This window comes from Podarcis erhardii, assembly GCF_964252035.2.
Source record: "Podarcis erhardii genome assembly, chromosome: 4".
NCBI classification, from domain to species: Eukaryota; Metazoa; Chordata; class Lepidosauria; order Squamata; family Lacertidae; genus Podarcis; species Podarcis erhardii.
In genome coordinates, this window is record NC_138508.1 from 25,140,712 (window position 1) to 25,163,345 (window position 22,634).

The 22,634-nt window shown below is 41.2% G+C and overlaps 2 protein-coding genes across 3 annotated transcripts in view; both read right to left on the minus strand.

Moving 5' to 3' along the window:
* Positions 1–1,595: 1,595 nt before the first annotated feature.
* Positions 1,596–8,473, minus strand: EEF1AKMT1 (EEF1A lysine methyltransferase 1). 2 transcript variants are annotated; one of them, XM_081860806.1, is made up of 5 exons: positions 8,378–8,473; positions 5,289–5,441; positions 3,236–3,318; positions 2,160–2,440; positions 1,596–1,757 (listed from the first exon to the last, which is right to left on the minus strand). In XM_081860806.1, exons 2-5 carry the CDS (start codon positions 5,436–5,438, stop codon positions 1,621–1,623), a joined length of 651 nt encoding a protein of 216 aa, XP_081716932.1. In that variant the 5' UTR covers positions 5,439–5,441; positions 8,378–8,473; the 3' UTR covers positions 1,596–1,620. The 2 variants fall into 2 exon arrangements, with proteins under 2 accessions (XP_081716932.1, XP_081716931.1); XM_081860805.1 differs by lacking the exon at positions 8,378–8,473 and adding an exon at positions 8,178–8,361.
* Positions 8,474–19,585: 11,112 nt separating this feature from the next.
* XPO4 (exportin 4) overlaps positions 19,586–22,634 on the minus strand; it is a 56,841-nt gene continuing 53,792 nt past the window's right edge. The window contains exons 22-23 of the mRNA XM_081860141.1: positions 21,751–21,843; positions 19,586–20,597 (exon numbers count right to left, since the gene is read on the minus strand). Coding sequence (XP_081716267.1) covers positions 20,400–20,597; positions 21,751–21,843 — 291 coding nt within the window. The 3' untranslated portion in view covers positions 19,586–20,399. The remainder of the gene's footprint in view (positions 20,598–21,750; positions 21,844–22,634) is intronic.

Here is a 22,634-nt window from a genome sequence, read left to right on the forward strand (position 1 = left end):
AGCAGGTGTGTAAACACAAGGACCAGTGCATGGAAAGCTGGAAACCCCATGGGAAATGTTAACATCACACTTGACATGGATGTCAGCAAGCTCTTCAAAGCAAACTGGAGAAATGGGAGACTTGTAAAAATGGGAAGACTGACTTAAAAGGGAAGTAAGTACCATATTTTCCCACATATAATACGATGTTTTTTATTATTAAAAAAAAGTTAAAAATTGGGGGTCGCCTTATACACAGATAGTGCAGAGGAGGGACGGTCGACTGGTGGCATCCGTGAGCAGGAGATTATCAGCGGTGATTTGGCGGGTGATTGGTGGCTTAGGCCAGGCCTGCTGCCAATTCCCCCCTTTTCCTTAATTTGGAGTCCCCCAAAAATAGGGGTCATCTTATACGCCGGGGCATGTTATACATGAAAAAATACGGTAGTATCCTGCACTGCTGAGCAGGGTGTAACTAAAATGAATGGTTGCAACTTTCCTCCCAGTAATTGCGTTAATCATTTGCTGGACTAGAGAGGAAGGGGCACCACACCTTCCCCTTCATCGTATCTTCAGTACAGGGAGGTCCCATAATCCATAAAATCAGACCAATACTCGTTAACAGTTAGGGTTCTGTACAATGACTGCAGCTCAGCCAATGGCTGGGGCAGAATAAAAATCTAGCCATTCCCCATCTCCAAAGCAGAACAGGATTTAGGCAGTTTGAAAGGTTGGCAAGTCCCTGTACCATAATACATCATACAAGAGAATCTAAGGACATTTTATGGCACACAAGCGTAAGAAAATGAATTCAGTACTGTGCATACAACTTCAGTTTGATAAAGGTCAGAAAGGTTATCCAACTGCCTCTTTGGATCAATGGATGTTATGCTGCAAAAGTGCTTAATGGCTTATTCAGAGAAAAATGAAATTAGTTCATGTTTCATATCTGAAGATGCTGTGAGATACACCTTGAGTGTTTGGTGAGGGTCATGGTCTTACGAATTAGGAAATAATTGGGAAATAAGTATTTTGCAACTCAACCACATGATAAAGTCAGGTTCACAATACACCTGGAAAGATAATATGGCAGCCTAATAACAAAATGCCCTTTAAAAAACATAGCATTTTAGAATAGAATAGTCTCCCATTTCGGTGCAACATTTTAATAAAATGTTTTCCCTTCCTCTCTAAGAAGGCAATAATTTCTCTAAGAAAGTAATAATTTATCACAAATCAAATACACAAGGTGGCAATGCATAATGAAAAATATGGAGCTTGTTACCAGTGCTGGAGTACAGATTTAGGCTTGCCAGGGATTCATGAAGAGGAACTTAGTTACATCACTTGTTCTCAGCTTCAGTTGCCCACAGAATTATAAAGAGCAATAGGAAAGGGAGGAAGACCTGTCACTTGGGTTGGCAGTGTATAAGAAGTGTTTTGGTGGGAGAAAGGTTATCCAATGTTATTGCACCTGTTCCATGTCCACTTGCTCAACCCTCGCCTCTCATCACCACCTCCCTCCTATTAGCACAAATACTGCTGAATGTTAAAAACAAAAACAAATTACAAATGTTCATACCTCCAGAGAAGGAAAAAAGTCCCAGACTGAAATATTTGGTTAATTCTTTATGAGCAGTGTCAAGAAACAGAATCTAGTCCAGAATCATAGTTCACGTAACATCTAAATTCATTGGCTAGGTTTCGAGTATGTTTTGGAATAAATTTGCTCATCTTCACACCAAGATACTTAGCAGCATATTCCTCCATAACAGCACCTGCAGCAGAAAATGAACAAAAGATCATGTCTTAATGGAACAAAAAGAGTAAGAACTTTCTTGTTGGCCCATCCCATTTCAAACAGTGGCCAACCTCAGACTTCTCAGAAGCAGGGTATGAAGGCAAATACTTTCTCTCTGGTTGCCACGAGCAGCCAATGTCCAGAGCCAACATTGAGATTTCAGTTTGCTATCATAGCAAAACAATGGCATACTTAAATTATCTTTTTTAACTACTCCTGTTTCCCCACACTATCCTATATCCCCTTACAGCAGCTTTCTGTAAGAGCTGACTGTTTCCCAAATCAAGATGCTGTACAAAATCATGAGCATTATCCTTTTAAATGAATGCAGACATTATAATTATAGATAATAAGATGTTAGATGTTGCAATGCTTATACCTGTACAAAGCAGAACCTTTCCTTTAGTCAAGTATTTTATGGTTTCTGCAGTTTTTCTGAGACACTCTTCAGACAGGTAGGGTGGGTCTGCTACGACAATGTCAAAACTGTGTGCTGTGAGGTTGGCTGGAAGATTCAGGGGATTGTTGTAATCGTAGAAAACATATTCAGCTCCATACACAGAAAATCTTTGGTCATATTCCAATAAACATGTTGAAAAATCTTTGTTGTCCCGTTCTTTCAATTTTTGATAAACACTGGGCGCACTAACACATGCTATTCTGAAAAGATAAAGAAATAAAGAAAAAGGTTCAGATATTTAATCCAGAACTTGTGCTAAACAGTGTGTACATGGCAACCTGAAGTTCGCATTGGCATAGCAATTACTCAGAAAAGAAGGATTTCTTTTTTCGAGTGGAAATGCTAACTTAGAATCACTGAATTTAAGAAACTTCACAAGCAACTGCAAACAAAACCCTCACACACCAAGTGGACTGTATCTTCCTTATTAAGAAAGGAGAACACCCACAACTGTCTGCTCCTTCAGATATGACAAGGTTAAACAATGCATTTTTATCACCCGCGTATTCCCAATATCTCTACTGACTGCATTGTGTATATTCAACCATTACAGTTTTCATGCTCCAAGAAATGCAATCCTCACCGCATGTAGGAGCCAAGGGCTGAGCTTCTGTACTGCAAAAACAGTTGATCATACAAAGGTAATGTGCACAATTAGCACTATGCACAAATTAATAGATGGCCTCAAATCCTTGCACAAATTAATAGATGGCCTCAAGTCTCAGTCTCAATTCATCTGAAAAATGGAAATGTTGGCTCCTTCGTCACAGGTAGGTGATAAGGGAAACTTTGCATGTTATATGTCATGTAGAAATCATAAACAACATTTCACAGTCCCGTGCTTTAATGATCAAAATTGTCTCACTATCAAAGCTGTCTTACAGTGATGTACTACAAAAAGGTTGACAGATTAACATACTACGAAAAACCCCGGAAAACAGTATTACAGTATTTTCAAAAAGACAAAAACATGTTGCTAGATTTATAGAACTCACCTGCCACCGCTTCCAGCTGCTCTTGCAGCCTTGTTAGCTAAATGGAGCGCAGTTTCAGCATCATACCAAAACTGGCTCAGTTGCTGGGGGTAATAAAGCACAAATATCAGTAATACACTTCTCTTGTACAATAAATGTCAACAGAATGGGGGGAAACACATCTGACTAAGCAAAATGGGGCTCGGGGTTGTATATAGCCTCCACTACAGATATCCAATAGTTGTGTCCTTTTCTCTTTCCATTTCATTGTCCCCTAAGTAAAAAGGGCACACAGAAGAAAAAGGGAGACACAACATGTCAAATGATCGTGGTAGAGATCTGAAAGGTCAGACTGTGGAAGGATCAAGATGATAAGATACAATGGACTCAGTAGACAATGCTGAGTGTGTGGGGCGGGGGGGGGGGGGGAGCCAGAGAAGCATCAGCAGCAACAGGGGTTAAAGATTGGCTGCTGGGTGCAGACAGTGGACATACACTCCTGAATCACATTCATGTTAACAATTCATAATTTGTTACAGTATTTAAAATATGATGTCAGGGGTTCAGGGAGAGAGACGCAGATGAGGGAGGAGACAGAAAGTGAGGGGGAAGGATTCCAGACTGACGAGGAAGAGGATGACAATGACCCAAGACTGTCCATGAGTCCGTCCAGTGAATCGGAGGACTCCCAAAAGGGAGCCCCTCTGGTCAAGCCAAGGGGAGCTAGAGGGGGAAGCAGTCAGGAGCAGGGAAACGAAGGGGGAACCCCCAGTGGGAGTTGGAGAGCGAGACCGGCTGCTCCGCTGGAACGGAGTGAGGGGGGAGGAGTGACCAGTGTGTCAGAAGGAGCAGAACAGGAAGCAGAGAGGGGAAGGAGATCAGGGCAAAACGTCCTGCCGGAAGGGGAGGAAAGTAGTATCGAGGGCAGTGTAACTGTCGAAGGGAAGGTCAGGAGCAACGTACGCGCGCCGAGTTCAAAATGGGAGGCGCGCGGAAATGAAGAGAGTCCTGGGGAGGAGCCTGGTCCCAAAGCCCGAAGGAGGGGGGAGGAGGCGGCAGAGGATTCAGCCTCTGGAGAGTCCCGAAGGGAGAGAACACAGGGGGGCAGAAAGACCCTGCGGAAAAGGAAAGAGAGAAAGAGGTGGACCAGTACAAGCCTCTTAAACTGGTGTAGAGGCGGTACTGACTCAGAGGGGACTTCAGCGGTCTAAGCGTAACAGACGTAGGGTCACGGACCTCGGATGTAAAGCTACTAATGTTCTTCAATAAAAGCTTTTGTACATAAGCTGGAGTGGACTTTGGTCTCTTGTGAGCTGGGACCACGGGTGACTCTGACATATGTACATGTGTGTGGCCCAGGCTTATGCGACACACCAGGAATTAGCTGCCAAGAGAAGTGGGCAAGGAAACTAGAATGGGAAACAAGCAGGGTGGGGGAAGACCACATGCTTGATGCTTGGAAGAAATAATGATGAGAGTTTTGTGTCCCAAACTGGGATCAAGAATACAAGTAAGATTTTCCTGGCTCCACTCTTGGTTCCCTGCACCCTCCAAATGTCCAGTTCATACCCATTTCTTTGTCATGAGAAAAACTGGAAAGTACAGGTTAGGTAGAAAAAGCTGAGCCAATGATAACTTTGTTTCTTAGTATTAAATTGGATCTTCGGTTCCGCTTAATTTTTCACTGAAGGAAAAGATAATCTCTCTTCCACTTTCCCAAACTGCAAGTTTCCCATGAGAAGCAAGCTAATGAGTGGAAATAGTGCAATTATACTAATGCAGTCAATGTCTAACAAACAGAGGAACACACGCCACTACAGACAATTTGCTTGCCCAGAGTTTACATTCTCTGAACTGTTTCTCAATACAGCAAGCTGACTTTAAAGCCAAAACCAAGTAAAAAATTTCATCTGAGCTACAACAATAATGGTGGATCTCGATGTCATTTAGCATTTCAACTATTGATAGTCTTGTTGGGTGCCTCCCTTCTCATTATTTTGTCCTGCATATCTGTGATCCTGTACAATTCTATAGAAGTGCTACCACAAACTGCACACAAAATGCACCTGCTTACCCAGTTCTCTTCTATTGAGCCAAGAGAATTGTTATCAAATCTTTCTGTTGCCTTAATGTCTTCTCTCTGCTGCTGCTCAATATAGAACTCTTGCAGAGCAGATAAGGCTTCAGATGAAAGCTGAGGGACATCATCGTCACTGTCACTCATTTTCTAGACACAAAGGAAAATAAAACAACCCTTTTGTTAATTAACAAAAATCTTCAAAAGATACAGGGATTAGCTGTAAAATTATATCTCTTTGCCATAAGAGGCAGAGATGAGAGCGTTTTCTCATTTCTGGCAACAACAAAAACAGGAATCAAGGCAATATTTCAGAAATATTTTAAATTTCATACATTTTACTGCCCATACATCATGGAAAGCATCTCTAGGAATCCTAATAGGAAAGGAGTTCTCAAATACTGTGGGTGTTTGCAGCTGATATTACTCCAAATTAATTCCCTTCCTATGCTATTTTCATGCTGAAGTTACATTTTAATTGGTGGGGAGGTGGGGAGTAAGAGAACTAGAAACACTCTTTAGTTTCACTTTTAAGGTGTCAAGCAAAATTATGTTTAAACTGTATATTTTATTATTCTCTTCTGAGCCAATATCAGCACAGCTGTCAACTTCAAAAGAAACATGTTTCCATGTCTACGAACTTCCAGCTGTGTATATTTACAGTATGTTAAACATGGTTCATAATGAAAAGTCTTGTATGGATTAAGATCAAATTTGACAAATGTATGCCTAAAGCAATTTAGTAGTAGTAGTAGTAGTAGTAGTAGTAGTAGTAATAGTAATTTTTATACCCCACCCATCTGGCTGGGTTTCCCCAGCCACTCTGGACAGCTTACAGTAGAGTCATACCTTGGGTTGAAGTAGCTTCGGGTTAAGCATTTTTGGGTCGCACTCCGTGGCGACCCGGAAGTAACTGAGCGTGTTACTTCTGGGTTTCACCGCTCGCGCATGCGCTCAAAATGACATCACACGCATGCGCGGAAGCTTCAGGATGTGAACGGGGCTCCGGAACGGATCCTGTTCGCATCCAGAGGTACCACTGTACATATAAAAACATGTAAAACATAAGACATTAAAATTTTCCCAATACAGGGCTACCTTCAGATATCTTCTAAAAGTCTGACAGTTGTTTATTTCCTTGACATCTGATGGGAGGGCGTTCCACAGGGCAGGTGCCACTACCAAGAAGGCCCTCTGCCTGGTTCCCTGTAACCTCACTTCTCGTAGTGGGGGAACTGCCAGATGGCCCTTAGAGCTGGACCTCAGTGTCTGGACTGAACCATGGGGGTGGAGACGCTCCTTCAGGTATACTGGGCTGTTGTTTAGGGCTTTAAAGGTCAGCACCAACATTTGAATTGTGCTCGGAAACATACTGGGAGCCAATGTAGGTATTTCAGGACCGGTATTATATGGTCTCAGAGGCCACTCCCAGCACCAGTCTAGCTGCCGCATTCTGGATTAATTGTCATTTCCAAGTCACCTTGAAATGTAGCTCCATGTAGAGTGCATTGCAGTAGTCCAAGCGGGAGATGACTAGAGCATGTACCACTCTGGCAAGACAGTCCGCAGGCAGGTAGAGTCTCAGCCTGTGTACCAGATGGAGCTGGTAGACAGCTGCCCTGGACACCGAATTGACCTGCACCTCCATGGACAGCTGTGAGTCCAAAATGACTCCCAGGCTGCGCACCTGGTCCTTCAGGTGCACACTTACCACATTCAGGACTAGGGAGTCCCCCATACCTGTCCGCCCCGTCCCCCCAAAACAGTACTTCTGTCTTGTCAGGATTCAACTTCAATCTGTTAGCCCCCATCCATCTTCCAACTGCCTCCAGACACTCACACAGGTCATTCACTGCCTTCACTGGTTCCGATTTAAAAGAGAGAGCTGGGTATCATCCACATACAGATGAACACCCAGACCAAACCCAATGATTTCTCCCAGCAGCTCCATATAGATGTTTAAAACATCTCTCAAGTGCATTACAGAAATGCTTCTTTAAAAATTATTGCCTAGTTCACCACCACTCTGGGGCTTATGTGACCAATTTATATCAGAAACATATAACCGATCGGGACACAATTTCTTCATATCTTTGTATAGTGGTTGGCGTGTGGGGTGAGGTTTGGAAATAGTCAGACTCAAGCCCCACTTCGTCATAAAGCTCATGATGCGTCGGAAGTCGCTTTGCCACTTGACCTACATTGTGTTATTGGTTTTGATTTTTATCTAAGCAGAGCTGAGAAGCCTGCGTCCCGCCAGACGTTGTTGGATTACAACTCCTACCATCCCCGACTACGGACTATGCTGAGATTGCCACAGGTTCTCCATCCCCAACCCGAGTAGTTCAAGGAAGCCACCACACTTAAGACCCTATTCGCCCAATTCATATTTGCAGGTGCTGGAGTGAAGGAAAGCCTTCCTTGACTTCTGCTCAGCTGCAAACTCAGCAGGGAACTTTGGGTCCAGCCAAGGGACCAGGGAGAGTTTTACACTATTCCTGAAGCATTTTGGGCTCGCTGCCTCTTCTCAATACCACCCACTTGTGTAACCTTTTATACGTTCCCTCTTCCTGTCCTTTCAAAACGAAAAAGAAAAAGGGGGCACCCGGGCTAGCGACTTCGAGAGCGCCCCAAATTGCTATGCATGCATCCCTGGAAGGCGGCGTGAGGAAACCTCAGCTCAATAGAACAAGTTTGCTACACTGACTGCCCCCCCCCCCCAAGTTTTTAAAGGAAGTGCGTTGGGAACTGCGGCGTGGAGGGACTCTGCAAACAGACGCAGACACACCTGACCTTCACAAGGAAAAAACCACAAAATAAATAAACCCAGAGCGCTATTTGCGGGAACATGCTGCCTCACACGCCACCCTTGCGCCTGTCGCTGACCTTTTCCATGATGCTGCGAGCTCAGCCCAATGCAAACCTTCTCTCCCCACCCGCCCCGTCCCACGGCACGTCCTCTTCGTCCAACCTATTCCCCCCCATAGGCACAACACTGAGAACTGCCGGGCCGCCCCATCTCTCCCTTCGGGACTCCGCTCCTTCCCTCCTGCGCCGGCAGCCATTTCCCCGTCCCCGCCACTCACCGCAGCGTGGCGGCCTCTCCGCCCGCGGCCTCCCTTCCTCAGGCTCCGCCCGCCTCCCCTCGCCAGCAGCCGGGAAGCTTCTCTCTTGCGCCCTCTAGCGCAGGGAAAGCGGCTCCTTTGCTCGCCCTGTTTGTCCCTCAGAGCGAGCCTGATTTTTTTTACTATTTTCTTTAATCTTGCCACCTACCGTTTATGACACACCTCATCTTTATTATTTAATTTTATATTAACGGAGTGTGGGTGGGTAGAACGGGCCAGTTAATAAACATGCAAAGCTTGCCTATAAACCAATTAAGGAAAACCGACTTGGAAGCATGAGAATTAAAATAAAGAGGGGAGAGAGGCGTTTAAATAAAAGGGGGAGGGAGCTATTTGAAGGGAATAAACAGAACTCGGGGGGGGGGGGGGAGAAATGGGAAACGAAGGGAAGGGTTTTAAAAAATGCTATTGGAGAGAACAACATTCATTAGTTCTGTATTACAATTAAGTTCAGCTACATGACCCTGCCAGTTATTGCAAAAGACCTGAGGGGGCTTCAGTCACTTGGACTACCAGATTTATTTAGGATTGCAGTCTCCCGGGAAGTAAGACACATTGAGCTGAATGGGGCTTGCTCCCAAGTTTAGGAATTGAGTCTTCGTTCTGAGCAAGCTTTTTCTCTCTCTCCAGTTTGTACATTGGTGTAACAAATCAGCTACTGTTAAGTAGTGCTGTTCCAAATGGTCACTCAATATATAAAATTGGTTAGCCTGATGTTCACGGCTATTGCCTGGTTCGACAAAACTTCCATACTGCCCCAAGTCCTGGGCACCACTTAATATTAAATCGAGGGCTCCTGCCCCTCTGGTTGATTCAGTGGCCAACTGTTCTAGGGCAGTGTCATGCAAGGGACTGTATCCAGAAACATTACCTCTTTTGCCATAACAATTCCTCCCACTAATATCAACTCCATGTTGCACAGGGCACATATGACCATCATTTTGTTGTTTCCTGACAGCTCCCATGGAACAAGAATTAAACTAGATCTTCAATGGGCCATCAAAATCTTACCTCGGGTTAAGAACTTAATTCGTTCTGGAGGTCTGTTCTTAACCTCAAACTGTTCTTAACCTGAAGCACCACTTTAGCTAATGGGACCTCCCGCTGCTGACGCGCCGCCGGAGCACGATTTCTGTTCTCATCCTGAAGCAAAGTTCTTAACCCAAGGTACTATTTCTGGGTTAGTGGAGTCTGTAACCTGAAGCGTCTGTAACCCGAGGTACCACTGTAATGTTTTATCTTGTGCCTCCTTTCACCTCAGCGGTAGTACTGACAGCAACTTTGGCATGCTGGATCAAAGCATGTACAGCATTGCAATGCTATGAGGTGTTCGCTATTGCTGTGTCTGGGGGCATTATTGCTCACTCCACCAGGCGTGCTGCTACCCATTAAAGCTCCTGGCTGGTATCTGAAGGATAGCCACCTGGTCCTCAGTTTCTTCCTTTATCAGGTACTATGGATCAGATACATTTTCCTTGGTCAAAGCTTTGTTCAGCAGGAGGGTGCTCCAGAAGAAAGTCTCAGTGTAAGGGACAACACCTGGACAGTTACGGTAAATCCAGCCAAAGGCGACTATGGGGTGCAGCACTTATCTTGCTTTCAGGCTGAGGGAGCCAGTGTTTGCCCCCAGACAGCTTTCCAGACCAGGGTCATGTGTCCAGCATGACTAAACCACTTCTGGCACAACATTTACCCTACATCTGACTATAGATGGTTCCTCAGGCAAGTTCCTGACCCATATGGGGAGAGCTGCTGAATATCCCATCTTAGGATCCTTTCTGCAGAAAAATTAAATATTGGCTCTTATTTGAGTCAGGAGATTGAAATAATCTTCCCTGTTCCTCCCTTTCTTTCTCACTGCAGGGTGGAAGGTGGGACACAGTAATCCTGATTGTACTAGTATGTTTTTTTGGTTTGGGTGAGAGTTGTTCTCCTACTGTTCCCGCTGCCATGGCCCTTTTTCTTCTTCTAATGTTAATTGGAACTAGTTTGTTGTGGTGAAGAGCGTATGGCTGTTGAAAGCTGGACATCACTCAGGTGTGTTAATACACTGCTTTTTCCATCTTGGTACTGTTATGCCCTGGTATATGGAGAGGGGTTCTCTTCCTTGCAGAGAGACAGACTATGAATTGCATCCCCCTTGTCTACTAGTAGAACAAATGGGAAGAGCAACCGATCTGATCATGTGTGTTTATGTCTTTGTATAGCACCTAAACAAGGCACATCATCATGATCATGGATGCAATCCTAAGCATGCTTCTCTGGAAGGAAGAGAGCCCCTTCCTTGAAAGTTAATCAAAATCAACAGGACATGCATCAAAGAATTTATGTCTAGGGGTGAGTGTGTTAATATGAAACACTCTCTTATTCCTCTTTCAGAACTCTAACCTGTGGAACAAAGTTCACCTCCCTCCCAAATGCACCATTCCCTTTCTGTGCCCCTCCAGATTATTTTTCTTTTTCATGCCACCAGCGGCTGCTATAGCTTACCCACTGTATTTGGGGCCAAGACTGGAATACATCCACAAACGTGGGTGAAAACATCATACAAAAATGCCAAATAGATGACGCAATGCATATATAATATGCATGAACATGTTTTTCAGTTTTACTTTTGAGTCCCAGAATTTTATAGCAAGCTGGTGCACACTGTACAGGAGCCTCCACACCACCTCCAAACAGCAAACCGGCTGGCTGTATTACAAATCCTCTTAGTCTGCTTTGCTATGAGCAAAGGAGATACATAAACCCAATGGCTCTATGTTGTTCAGATTCCAGCCTGTGTTCAAGCCAATTATTTCAGCCCAACCCTAACTCCTCGGGTGATACTTTGATGAAGTACAATTTTTGTTTGGTCTAGAGACTGCATAGAAATTTTAGTAACTACTTCTTCACCAAACATGCCCCTCACATTTTCAAACCGTAAGAGTGTGGCAACAAAAACTTACACAGTGAGCAAGAGAAAAGGAAATACTAATATTTAAATATCTGCTCCAAAGTACACCACTGCAATAAAATAGAATTAATGAACTGCCCGAAGTCTACTTTGTCTTCACTCCAAAGGAAAGCAGTGTCCAACCTAGTGATAACAGAATAAACAATACAGGGAGGGAACTGCAGCCCAATATAGGGGGGAAAGGCAGTAAGGGAACCCCTAGCTACTTTAAATGAATTTAAATCTCCAGGGCCTGATGAACAGCACCTGAGAGTACTAAAGGATCTTGTGGATGTAATCGCAGTCTCTGCCTATAATTTTTGAGAATTCTTGAAGAATAGGTGAGGTCCCTACAGATTGGAGACGTGCAAATGTTGTCCTAATCTTCAAAAAGGGAGGGAAAGACCACCAGCTTGACATCAATCTCAGGATCAAACAGTCGGTCTATGAGCACTTAGAAAAGGATGCTGTGATGAAAAGGATGGTGGATCAAGGGAATGTTGTGGAAATGTTGTGGAAATAGTGCATCTTGATTTCCGTAAGGCTTTTGGCAAGCTGGAATGTGTGCAGAAGAGGGCAACCATCGATCATCAAGAGTCTGGAAACCAAGCCTTATGAGGAACACTTGATAGAATTGGGTATGTTTAGCCTGTTAAAGAGGAGATTGAGGAGATATTATAGTCATCTTCAAATATCTAAAGGGCTATCATATGCAGGGTGGAGCATATATGCAGGGTTTTCTCCTGTTCTAGAAGCTAGGACTCAGACCAATGGTTTCAAGTTATAAGAAAAGATTCCAACGTAACATCAGAAGAAGAGAAGAGGAAGAGTTTGGATTTGATATCCCGCTTTATCACTACCCAAAGGAGTCTCAAAGCGGCTAACAATCTCATTTCCCTTCCTCCCCCACAACAAACACTCTGTGAGGTGAGTGGGGCTGAGAGACTTCAGAGAAGTGTGACTGGCCCAAAGTCACCCAGCAGCTGCATGTGGAGGAGCGGAGACGCGAACCCGGTTCCCCAGATTACGAGACTACCGCTCTTAACCACTACACCACACTGGCTCTCAGGAAGAACTTTCTGACAGTATGAGCTGTTCGACAATAGAACAGACTACCTTGGGACATTGTGGAATCGCCTTCCTTGGCAGTTTTTTAAGCAGAGGTTGGAAGGCCTTCTGTCAAGTATGAGCTAGTTGAGATTCCTGCATGTCAGGAGGTTGGAATGAATGACCCTCAAGGTCCCTTCCAACTCTACAATTCTATGAATCTATACTCAACTACAGTACATTCTGCTGATCAGTAGGTTTTAATACTATACAACTTCTCTCTACTCTACAGTACCCATGTCCGTCCTTTTTATTACAAGGACACTCAATTTAGGATCCAACAGCATCAGCATAATTCCCCACCCCAGAGCATATGTGGCTTTGCCTCAATAGCTATTCTAATAGGTAATCAATATAAGAACATACAGTGGTACCTCGGGTTAAATACTTAATTCGTTCCGGAGGTCCGTTCTTAACCTGAAACTGTTCTTAACCTGAAGCACCGCTTTAGCTAATGGGGCCTCCTGCTGCTGCCGGAGCCCGATTTCTGTTCTTATCCTGAAGCAAAGTTCTTAACCTGAGGTAATATTTCTGGGTTAGCGGAGTCTGTAACCTGAAATGTCTGTAACCTGAAGCATATGTAACCCAAGGTACCACTGTACATTTCAAAGTGGGTGGGTGGGTAACCAATGAATAATTTCAGGCATTTCTCCAGCAACAATACCACCTAATCCAGAAATTAAAGAGTATTTATTTGTTGAAGCAGCACTTGAAAATCCAGGGTTTGGGAGATAACTTCACTAGTTCTGAACAACAGCTGCTGTTCTCTCATGCCAATTTTTACAGCTTTCTGGTTTGTAAGCACCTAGCTTGCTGAATGTACTGGTCATCCATATGAGCAGCAGAATTCCCTGAGAAAACTAGTGTCTGGGATTGGCTAAAGAGACTGCTGAATATGAAATACTAGGCAATAAAAACATTCCCATATATTGAACATTATAACTGTTCCAAGAAAAGTTCAAGAGGCTTGCCTTCCACTAAATTAACCCCGCTTCCACGGACTATGACAAATACCATTCTGACATATCTGTAAAGCTGGCAGAACAGCTTCCCTTCCCATACCTTTGCAACAGTCAGGCTACTACCAGAAAAAGCAGGAAGAAAAATAAGATGTATTTTAACAAAACCAGTATAATTAGAAGTAGAACAAAAATGAATTCAATAGCAAACCAATATGTACAGTGACAGATTTTCCCAAGGGAAATGGATAACCTATACACACCTACAGTATGGTTTGTTCATTCCTCATTCTTATGCTCTGTTCTAAAAGTATGAAAGGAACCAAATATAGAAATCAACATTACGGGGGGACGGGAATGTTTAAATGTGAACAAGGTTTTGCTTTACCAGGTTAAACTAATAATCAGTGTTGATGGTTTTTTCCCCAAGTTACAGTTCTCGTCTCAAAACATGATGTGCCTATTTTAAAGACTGTAGATGGAGATATATATATTTCAGTTAAAATAAGAGACAGGTACCTATTGTAACTTGCTTTCCTGAGGCAATTTGGTTTTGTTTGTTTTTAATACATATGCATTTATCAAAATATTTGCAAGACAATTCATTTCAACGGCCGTAAAGTCACAAAAGTGCATAAAAGCCTGAAGGCAGTCTGAGAGAACTTCAGCAGAACAGTCTTTGATTAGGATGGGGTAGAAGAGTACGTATAAGCATTCACCGCAGTTAAGTGTTGATCTTGTGAGAAGAGATCTTCCTAAGATTCTCTGGTCAATACAGCAATAGTTCAAAAGTAGCAAAATGCTGTTTTAAAAGCGATGGAGCAGATGAAGAAAAATGAATCATAGACACAACAGTTAAGAGCAGGTGTGACAAACATTGGATATTGGTTCCCCCGCCCCAGCTATTTTGCAGTGTTGACATTGACTAAGTTTACCGAAAGAATAAACCAGACAAAAATATTTGTACTGTAGTCTTGCTTGCAGCAACCACCTCCTGCTTCAGAACAGATAGAAGACACGTAAGCTTGTTATATAATCCCACTTTTTGGTAAAAGGCAATACAATGATTTTTAGAGTTGAAGACAGAAGCTCAGATAGTCAAACATTCATGTAGAAGCAAGCATTATTAGGTGTAATAAAGAAAAAGTTGCAATCTATACTTCCAAGACTTCTGCAATAAAACATTTTACTAGTCACCCAGCAAAGAATACCAAACCCAAATACTGTACTGAACGATGCACATCGAAGCACCAAGATTGTGGTGCTACATTTATGGGTGTTTTTCTTAAAAAAAACACAACCCACTGTCAATTAAACGAAAGGTCTGATGTTTCAGTATCCAGCCAGGATTAAAAGAATGTTTCTCCTTTCCCTTCCACTCAAATGCTGTTCTAGAGAGAATTCATTTGCTGAACAAGGCAAGTTGGTAAAAATCCTACAGCAATAGTTCTTCATTAATGAGATATACAATCATAGCATGAAGCTGAAAAATAGAGTGTGAGCAAGAGAAAGGGCAGTGATGGGTGAATTTAAGGGTTTCCAAGTTGATGATGCTCACCTGTGAAAAGAAACAATTATTTCTGAAACAGGCTAGCATTATTCAGTCAACGGCAAGCCTCAATAATTTGAAGACAAACTGTTAGTTGCCCAAGATTAACATGTTTTTCCAGCTCCTAAAATTGGTGTCGTAAGAGACGAGAAAACAAAACAGCATCTGAGGTGTTGGGAAGGCAATCGTGATTTTGCAATGTTAATTGCACCCTGGTTGCCTCTTCCCAATACTGAATGCTCATTTCACTGCATTACCAAGAGCAAATGGCCCAGATTCTACTCAGATTTTGGTGGCACACAGAGCTGAATAACTCCCAAACTGTGTTGAAAATGTGCTACTATAAACTTATCTTGAGTAGAAACAACTGGAAAACAGTATTTCAGAATTCAGAGCAAAGGGAGATTGTAGTGGAAAAAGCAAGAACATGAACACCACAAAAATAAAGTTTCATAAGGAACCCTTTGCCACCAGTATTCTGGCTTCTTAGGTGACTATAACCTATGGCTTTTTAACGTCAGCTTCCTCTTTATCATGGGATATTCAATTTACTCTGATATGCAGTGGGATTCAGGAACTCTTATGCAATTTCAGCACTGTCATTCCATTTTTTGTTTAATTGAGACCAGGCTGAGAACTGAAAAGGTTTCATGTTCTACTTCAGTCTTATGGTGAATTATGTTTAAATGTACAAAATTTACAGTGCATCATTCCACATATCTACTCAGAAATAAGTCCCATTGAATTCAAAGGAGCTCGCTCCTAGGGTGTGTAGGATTGCAACCTTCATGACCTACATCTTACAGGAACTTTAGCATTATGGCATTAAATTGTGTTCTGCATCATAAAGAAAAAGAAAAGATTTTGCATATTTGCCAATTTTTGCATAGCATGGAAGTCCAAAAAGAACTTGTTCTACTTAGAGGACTTCTCAAAATAGTGAAGAATCTCAAGTTACAGAGATGACTCCACAAACATCAGCTGGCCAACTCAACAAAATGCATACCCTTCCAGTCAGCTCAGTCAGGAAAAGCAAGTTTCTCTGAGTTACCAATGATTTCAGATGGTTATTATTTTGCTTGTGAGGCGCTTTTGCACACACAGCCAATTTCTGGCGTAGTAGTAGTTCACATAACCCAACCTATTTCCAAATTAAGTATCATCCTTGATTCTGCCCTATTACAAGACTGGAAAAACCTACCATACCTACTACACCCAATTTTAGAATTATTATACAAATGTGGACTATTAGTGGGAAACACTGCTTTCTTTGTATGTTTTGGTGATCACAGGGCTTTCTTTCAGTTTACATTGTAGTCAATTAACTGTCAAATAGTAGATGTTATAGTTAGCACATGGAGCTAGATTCTAAGCACTTCACAATAATATACAATTGTTTAATTGCTTGACAAGCATTATACCCAGTATTTGTGAATACGGGAAGAATAACTTTCACTTCGCTAAAGGTCATGGAGGACAGAACTGCTATTAGAATTTAGGATTCTTTTCCACTGAAATGTAAACTCACTTACCGCCCCGCCCCCCACCCCTATATTTAATTTCAACAATAATTTGTGATAATACATTTTGCTAGGAGGTATGCCTTTAAAACTTATGAACTTAGTTACAATTGTTTTCAGATTTTTAGCTCTGTTGTAAGTTGAGATCATTAAATATCTATCCACAATTTGAATATGTTTGTTTTATGTACAAAAAACTCTTCAAGAACCAGACGAAAGAACAAATTAGAATTCCTGTTCGGTTCTTTTGGCTATAAATATGCTAACACTTCTATTGACTCCCATGATGAGTTCAAAGTTAACTTCCCCATGCTCAATCCTCTAGTTTACTCTTGATGTATTGAACTTTGTCAGTCAGATTCATATGCTTTGAACAATCTAGCAATTAGCAGGCTGGAATTTTAAAAAGCTATCGCCAAGAGTAATGTATGTTTTGGAAAGGCTGACTTTAACCTTGGGGGAAGCAGGATTGGCGTGCTTATCATGAGAACAGACATCCCATGGAAGCGTCCAAACACCACATTCAATATTTTTATATGTTAGAATTATACAACTGTGACTTGCATAACAGATTCTTGCATAAATCAAATTTTTAAAGCATTTTCTGTAATTTCTCACTGTGTGCCAAAACAAAGTGCTCTTATGTTAATGAACCAATTTCTTTTAAAAAAGGTCGCATGGCTTAAATTAACAGCCAACTGAAATGCATTATTATTTTTTATTGACTTCCATGAGCTTTGTTTGTGCCCCCACTAATAGAAGTACATATTATCTCATTAAAGATTGCTTTCTTTTAAAGACATGGACATAGTCAAGTAATAAAAGAGCTCTCCAGTGTGGTGAAGGTGCATAGGCACCAAGTCAGGTTTCCAGAGCTACTATAAATCTCTGAAATTGGTAAAATGCTAACATTCAGAAGCTGGAGATACATATTGTGACATCTGGAAACATGTCGGATGGGGAAAGACAAGATTGAATGTCATTTATACTTTTTAAAAATACAAAAAACAGAAAAGATAGACAGCCTTCTTAGATATTACTAACAGTTACAAAAATTTCAGGTAAAAATGTACTGGACAGTGTCCCTTTAATATAACATACATTTAAAATGAGGAAGAAAAGTTTAAGATTACAAATAATCCATGACAACTCTTAATTTTAGAACCAGTCTGCCAAGCATTGTTGTTCACAAGTTCCATTCATTTTGCACTGGCATGTACAGAAGCCTGTAGCACATGCCCTGGAAAACAATGGAGGTGCAAAGCAGCAGTGTTTGGTAGATGTTTCCCCAAGCCAGCCGGAAAGGTAGAATTCTTGGGCAAGTTTCACTATTGCCTTGCAAGTTTTTTACACTTTAAAAGGAATCTTGCAGACCCGCTTATTCTCAAAGCTTCTAGAGATAACACTCTTATCTCTATTTCCAGAAATTAGAGGTTCACATGGCACCAATTTTAATCACTAGTTATATAAACTAGAGCAGTTATACACAATAACTGAAAAATGCAATTGAGTTACACCCCAATTTGCTATGTAGTTGCCATCTGTGAAACCTAGGCTACACATTTGCCTATTACTAACCGTTAACGGCCTTCAACACAACCGGTCATGTTTTGAAAGCTGTTGTTTCAGAACCCCCCGAATTATCAAATCATTTAAAAGGACACACTCAGAATCTGTCATAATTAGAGTGAGAATGGCTTTGGTGGAGCCACAGGAACTAAATTTTCAAACAAACAGGCACCAAAGAAATTTCCTCATTCTACAAAACAACACTAACATTAGATTAGAAAAACAGGTGAAACAATATTAACCAAGAAGGAAGAGACTTGGGCTCAGTTCAGATGTCACAGCCAAACCATGGTCCTCAAACAAGTGGTTTTTAGTTTAGATAAAAATTATGGCTAGTAGAAACCAACATTTGCACCATTCAGCCATCACTGCAAAATACGGCACATTGGAACATGGGGGGAATGCATGAGCCCAGGGTGTGTTCTTGAAGGCAAAGCCATGGTTTGGTGGTGGTATCTCAATTGAGCCCTACTCAGTAAGTATTTCAGAACTTATCTTATTCAAGGAAACAACTTGCTCCTGCCTGTCTTCATTCTATGAAAAGGTTTTGCAGAAACAGTGAGAAATCCCTCTCTTGATTTCTGGGTTCATGGCTTACCAAGAAGGAATTAAAGAAGTTATGTTTTGGACCCTTACAAAATCCCACAACGTGTGTGTGCGTGTATACACTCACGCATCAGGTAGTGTGATTAAATTTTGAGATGAACAGCTCAAGGGTGGCAAAGAATTGAAAACATGATGCTTATACAGAGGTGAATGTTTTATACATCCCCATATAAAATGTAAAAAAATTACTACTTGGAAATATCCAATGGGGGTGGGGGAATCTTGCAGAGGATGAAGCACAAGGCCTTGGAGACAAATTACCCCCTTCCTTCATCAAAACAGTTCGTTTTAACCAGCAGCATATGCATTAGCATTGGTTTAGTTTGGCTTGCAACTATTCAAAAATTCCCTGCTTCCATATTCTTGAGTTCCTGCCACTTCGTTCCCATGGCAACCTCCTATTTGGTGGGTGCAGGATGAAACCATAAAGATAATCTTACATATTATTTTTTTTTAAAGTGCCAACACATTAAATGAGTGGGATCAGAGCAGCAGAAGACAAGCACCGCGGAATCTGACAGTGGTGGCAAGACATCAGACCACAGTTCGGCATTCTGAATCTTGAAGATCAAACGTTCACGGCTTATGGCTAGACAAGTCTGACACTCGCGGAGTCTAGCCATTGGATCTAATGCCCCAACATAAAAAATAGTTTGTAGAAATTAATAATTTACACCATTTGAAACATTATTGCTTCAACAAATTCAGTCTAGTTCAGTCTAAAAATACACTGCAGTTGTGTACAACCTGGGCATGAATCAATAGATATCGAAAGTAAAATTACACATGAACTTCTCTCTTTACACTCACACGGACATAATACTCTCAAACACAGGAGGAGGGCTGCAAACAGGTACAATGGCAGCTTAATGCCAACATTCTAAAACAGTTCTGAAGACCCAAACTTGCCTTGGATTTCTCACCTAACTTACATCAGCTATTTTTATTTTTATTATTATTATTATTTCTTTTAAATTAAGGCAATGAGATGGCTACAGTTCCTAAAGTTCATTTCAGGGGAAACAAAAATATACACCTTTCTTCTTTCTGAACTTTAGGGCAGCAGCATATAATGCAGAAACTTGTATTACACAAACATGCAACGCCAGGTTGATGTAAAAAAACAAAAACAAAACCCCTCCAAAAAACAAGAATCCCCCCCCAAAAAACCCCTAAATCCACGTTAAAAAATATCATTTGGTGTTTTCTCCTCCTCCTCCTCTTCTTCTTCTTCTTCTTCTTCTTCTCTTAATTACACACACAGTTTTCAGAGGGGGAAAAAATAAAGCTTAAAATTGTTTTACAGTTCTGTATGTGTCTAAATCACACACTAAAAGGGTTTATAGTAACAGCAACAAAATTAGGAATCTGAATCGTCACTATTTGAGGCCATTTGGGACAAGGCACTGGTTATTTTGACTGTGCCCACATCTGTATACACTTGTGGAATTCTTTTCTCTCCCTCTTTCTCTCTCTCTCTCTCTTGAAGATTTCAGTTTTTCTGTTTATTCTGTACAACATAAAAAGGTATGACAGACTGTGGCTAACAGACATTAGCAGAAGCTGATTTTAGAGTTGACACCTCCTATTCCACTGCACTATATAAAAACTTCCAGGCTCTCTAAAATCTTGGATGGCTGCAAAAAACCCAGAAACAGGCGTTAAAATTAAGTCAGCTTTCAGCATTTTTCAGTGCATTTTGCAGAAAGGGTCAAGGTTAGGCATACAGTTCTGGTGTTTATTTTACACAGAGGAGACCACCGACATTTGACATAAAGTCTTCTAAACTTTTGAGGAAGGCCATCTTCTGCTTACGGTCCAAAGTTGGTGGAGTGCTGCTTGCAGTAAGCTTGTTGAAGGCATCTGCTAATCGCTGGTAAATTATAGGATCTTGTTGACTTGTTAATAATGTTTCAACTAATTCAGAATATTCTGCCTGTGAAGAAGAGAGTCTTTGTTATACGATAGAACACTGTAATTGATGTCCTTTTCTTTTCATTATATATCATTTCCCAGTAAGCATTAACCTTACGAGACCACCACATATGATAAAAATAACCTTCTTTAAAGGATGTTTAAAATAACCTTTGTAAAAAAAACTCCATAATCTTTTATTTTGGGAATTATAGGGACAGAACTACCTACAATGTACAGAAACTTATTCATGTATGCTACTACAGCAGCTAGAATGTTACTCGCCCCAAAATGGAAAGAAGCAAAAGTCCCAGCAAAGGAAGAATGGATACAAAAAGTTATGGAATGCACAGAAATGGCAGAACTTACCAGAAGAATAAGAAATCAAGATAACAAACTTTTAATAAAATAATGGAAATGGTTTCTTGAATAGTTAGAGATAAATTGTAAACAGATAAGAACATTGGCAGGATTATTGTAATAACACGCAGTTTTATAAGAATTTAATTTAAAGAAGATGAATAAATGAGCAAATTAAGTTAATTTGGATATGCAGAGGATACTAAAAAATAATTTAAGGAACCGCAGAAAGAGGGGAGAAGGAAGTCAAGTTTTGAAATGTTAAAATGATTGTAAAATTAGTGAAATGTATAAACTAGAAAAGTACAAATAATATTTGAAAAACGGGGGGGGGGGGACATTGTAATTGATGAAGTATCAGCACTTATATCGTGTAAATGCAAAGATTTCACATAGACCCTAGTAGTATTAATAACAGCAATTCGAGGTAGGTCAATATTTAATTATTGCAGGGTGTGTGTGTGTGTGTGTGTGTGTGTGTAGGCTTAGGAAGAGGGTCTTGTCTCAGTCCACCAGGTGAAATTAAGGCTGAGGGTAAGGTGTGCAAGAGGGAGCTCCACTCTCCCAGACACCTCTTACTCCTTCAGGCATGCACAGGCCTCTTAAGATTCCAATCCATTATTAGAATTATTCTGCATGGAAATAGGTGCTGAATATTAGTGGTGAGAATAAATGCAGGATCCAAAGTTACTTGTTGTTAACTTCCTAGAGGCAGTTTATTCTCGACTCTGACGTAAGCTGCTTGACATTTTGAGAACCATCACAGCTGTGATCATTGGAAGTCAAGAGAATAATAAAAACGCAGAAACTCATACCTGATGCAAACATACTAACGTGTAAAACGCTTCACCCGCTGCAGCTGTCATTTCTGTATTGTGCTTTTGCAGTACCAGCATATCAAAAACCATCTAAATTGTAATAAAATGAAGTGACTTAATAACCTTGAAATCAGTTTTGTATACATGTTGACAGCTGAAAATCAGAACCTGTACTATAGAAGCCACGAGACGTCATAGCTATTCAAGACAGCCGCAATAAATAAACTTTAAAATTGCACACAGATCTGTGAGGTGGAGAGAGGGAGTTGTTGAAATCAGCTCCTGTGAATGATTCAATGCATATTCATTGAGCCAGAGTAACTACTCCTTTATTTTTATTTTGCCCTTAATATAACTATCCCAGAGAGTTTTACAATAAATTTGGCTCCTTGAATAGATATGACCGCTTTTTCGTTTGGTTGCAAACATTATTCTACATTAAATATCAGAAGAAGGAATATTACATAGTGTGTATCCTAGCTAGCAGGACCAGTGGTCAGGGATGATGGGAGCTGCAGTCCAATGGCAGCTGGAGACCCAACTTTGAGAAACAATGCTTTAGCAGAAGTGTTGTGCAAGGCAACTCCCAATCCAGTTTTTGCACCTTAAAACTTTTGCAGAAGCTCATTTTAAGAACTTGGCATGGCTCACTAGAGTTTATACCCCACACCTTGTATTCTCCTTATTTGCCATTTCTTCTACTGGAGTACAACCTTTGAGACATGTGCCAGTCGGGCAATAGTTTGAGGAACGGCACTAACACACTTTCTCCTTCCACTCATGTCTCTTTGGATTCAAGTTTCAGTTCACTTCTGATTCAGAACATGGATACTGACTTTGCTTTCTAGGGAAATAAAATGAATAGGTCCACGCCTGCAACT

Excerpts from the sequence above, each read along its gene's own strand:
- EEF1AKMT1 (XM_081860805.1), bottom strand. Across the intron at positions 3,319-5,288 it reads GCTCAATAGAAGAGAACTGG|CAACTGAGCCAGTTTTGGTA; the intron begins GTAAGCAGGTGC and ends TATTACCCCCAG. Across the intron at positions 2,441-3,235 it reads GCAGCTGGAAGCGGTGGCAG|AATAGCATGTGTTAGTGCGC; the intron begins GTGAGTTCTATA and ends TTATCTTTTCAG.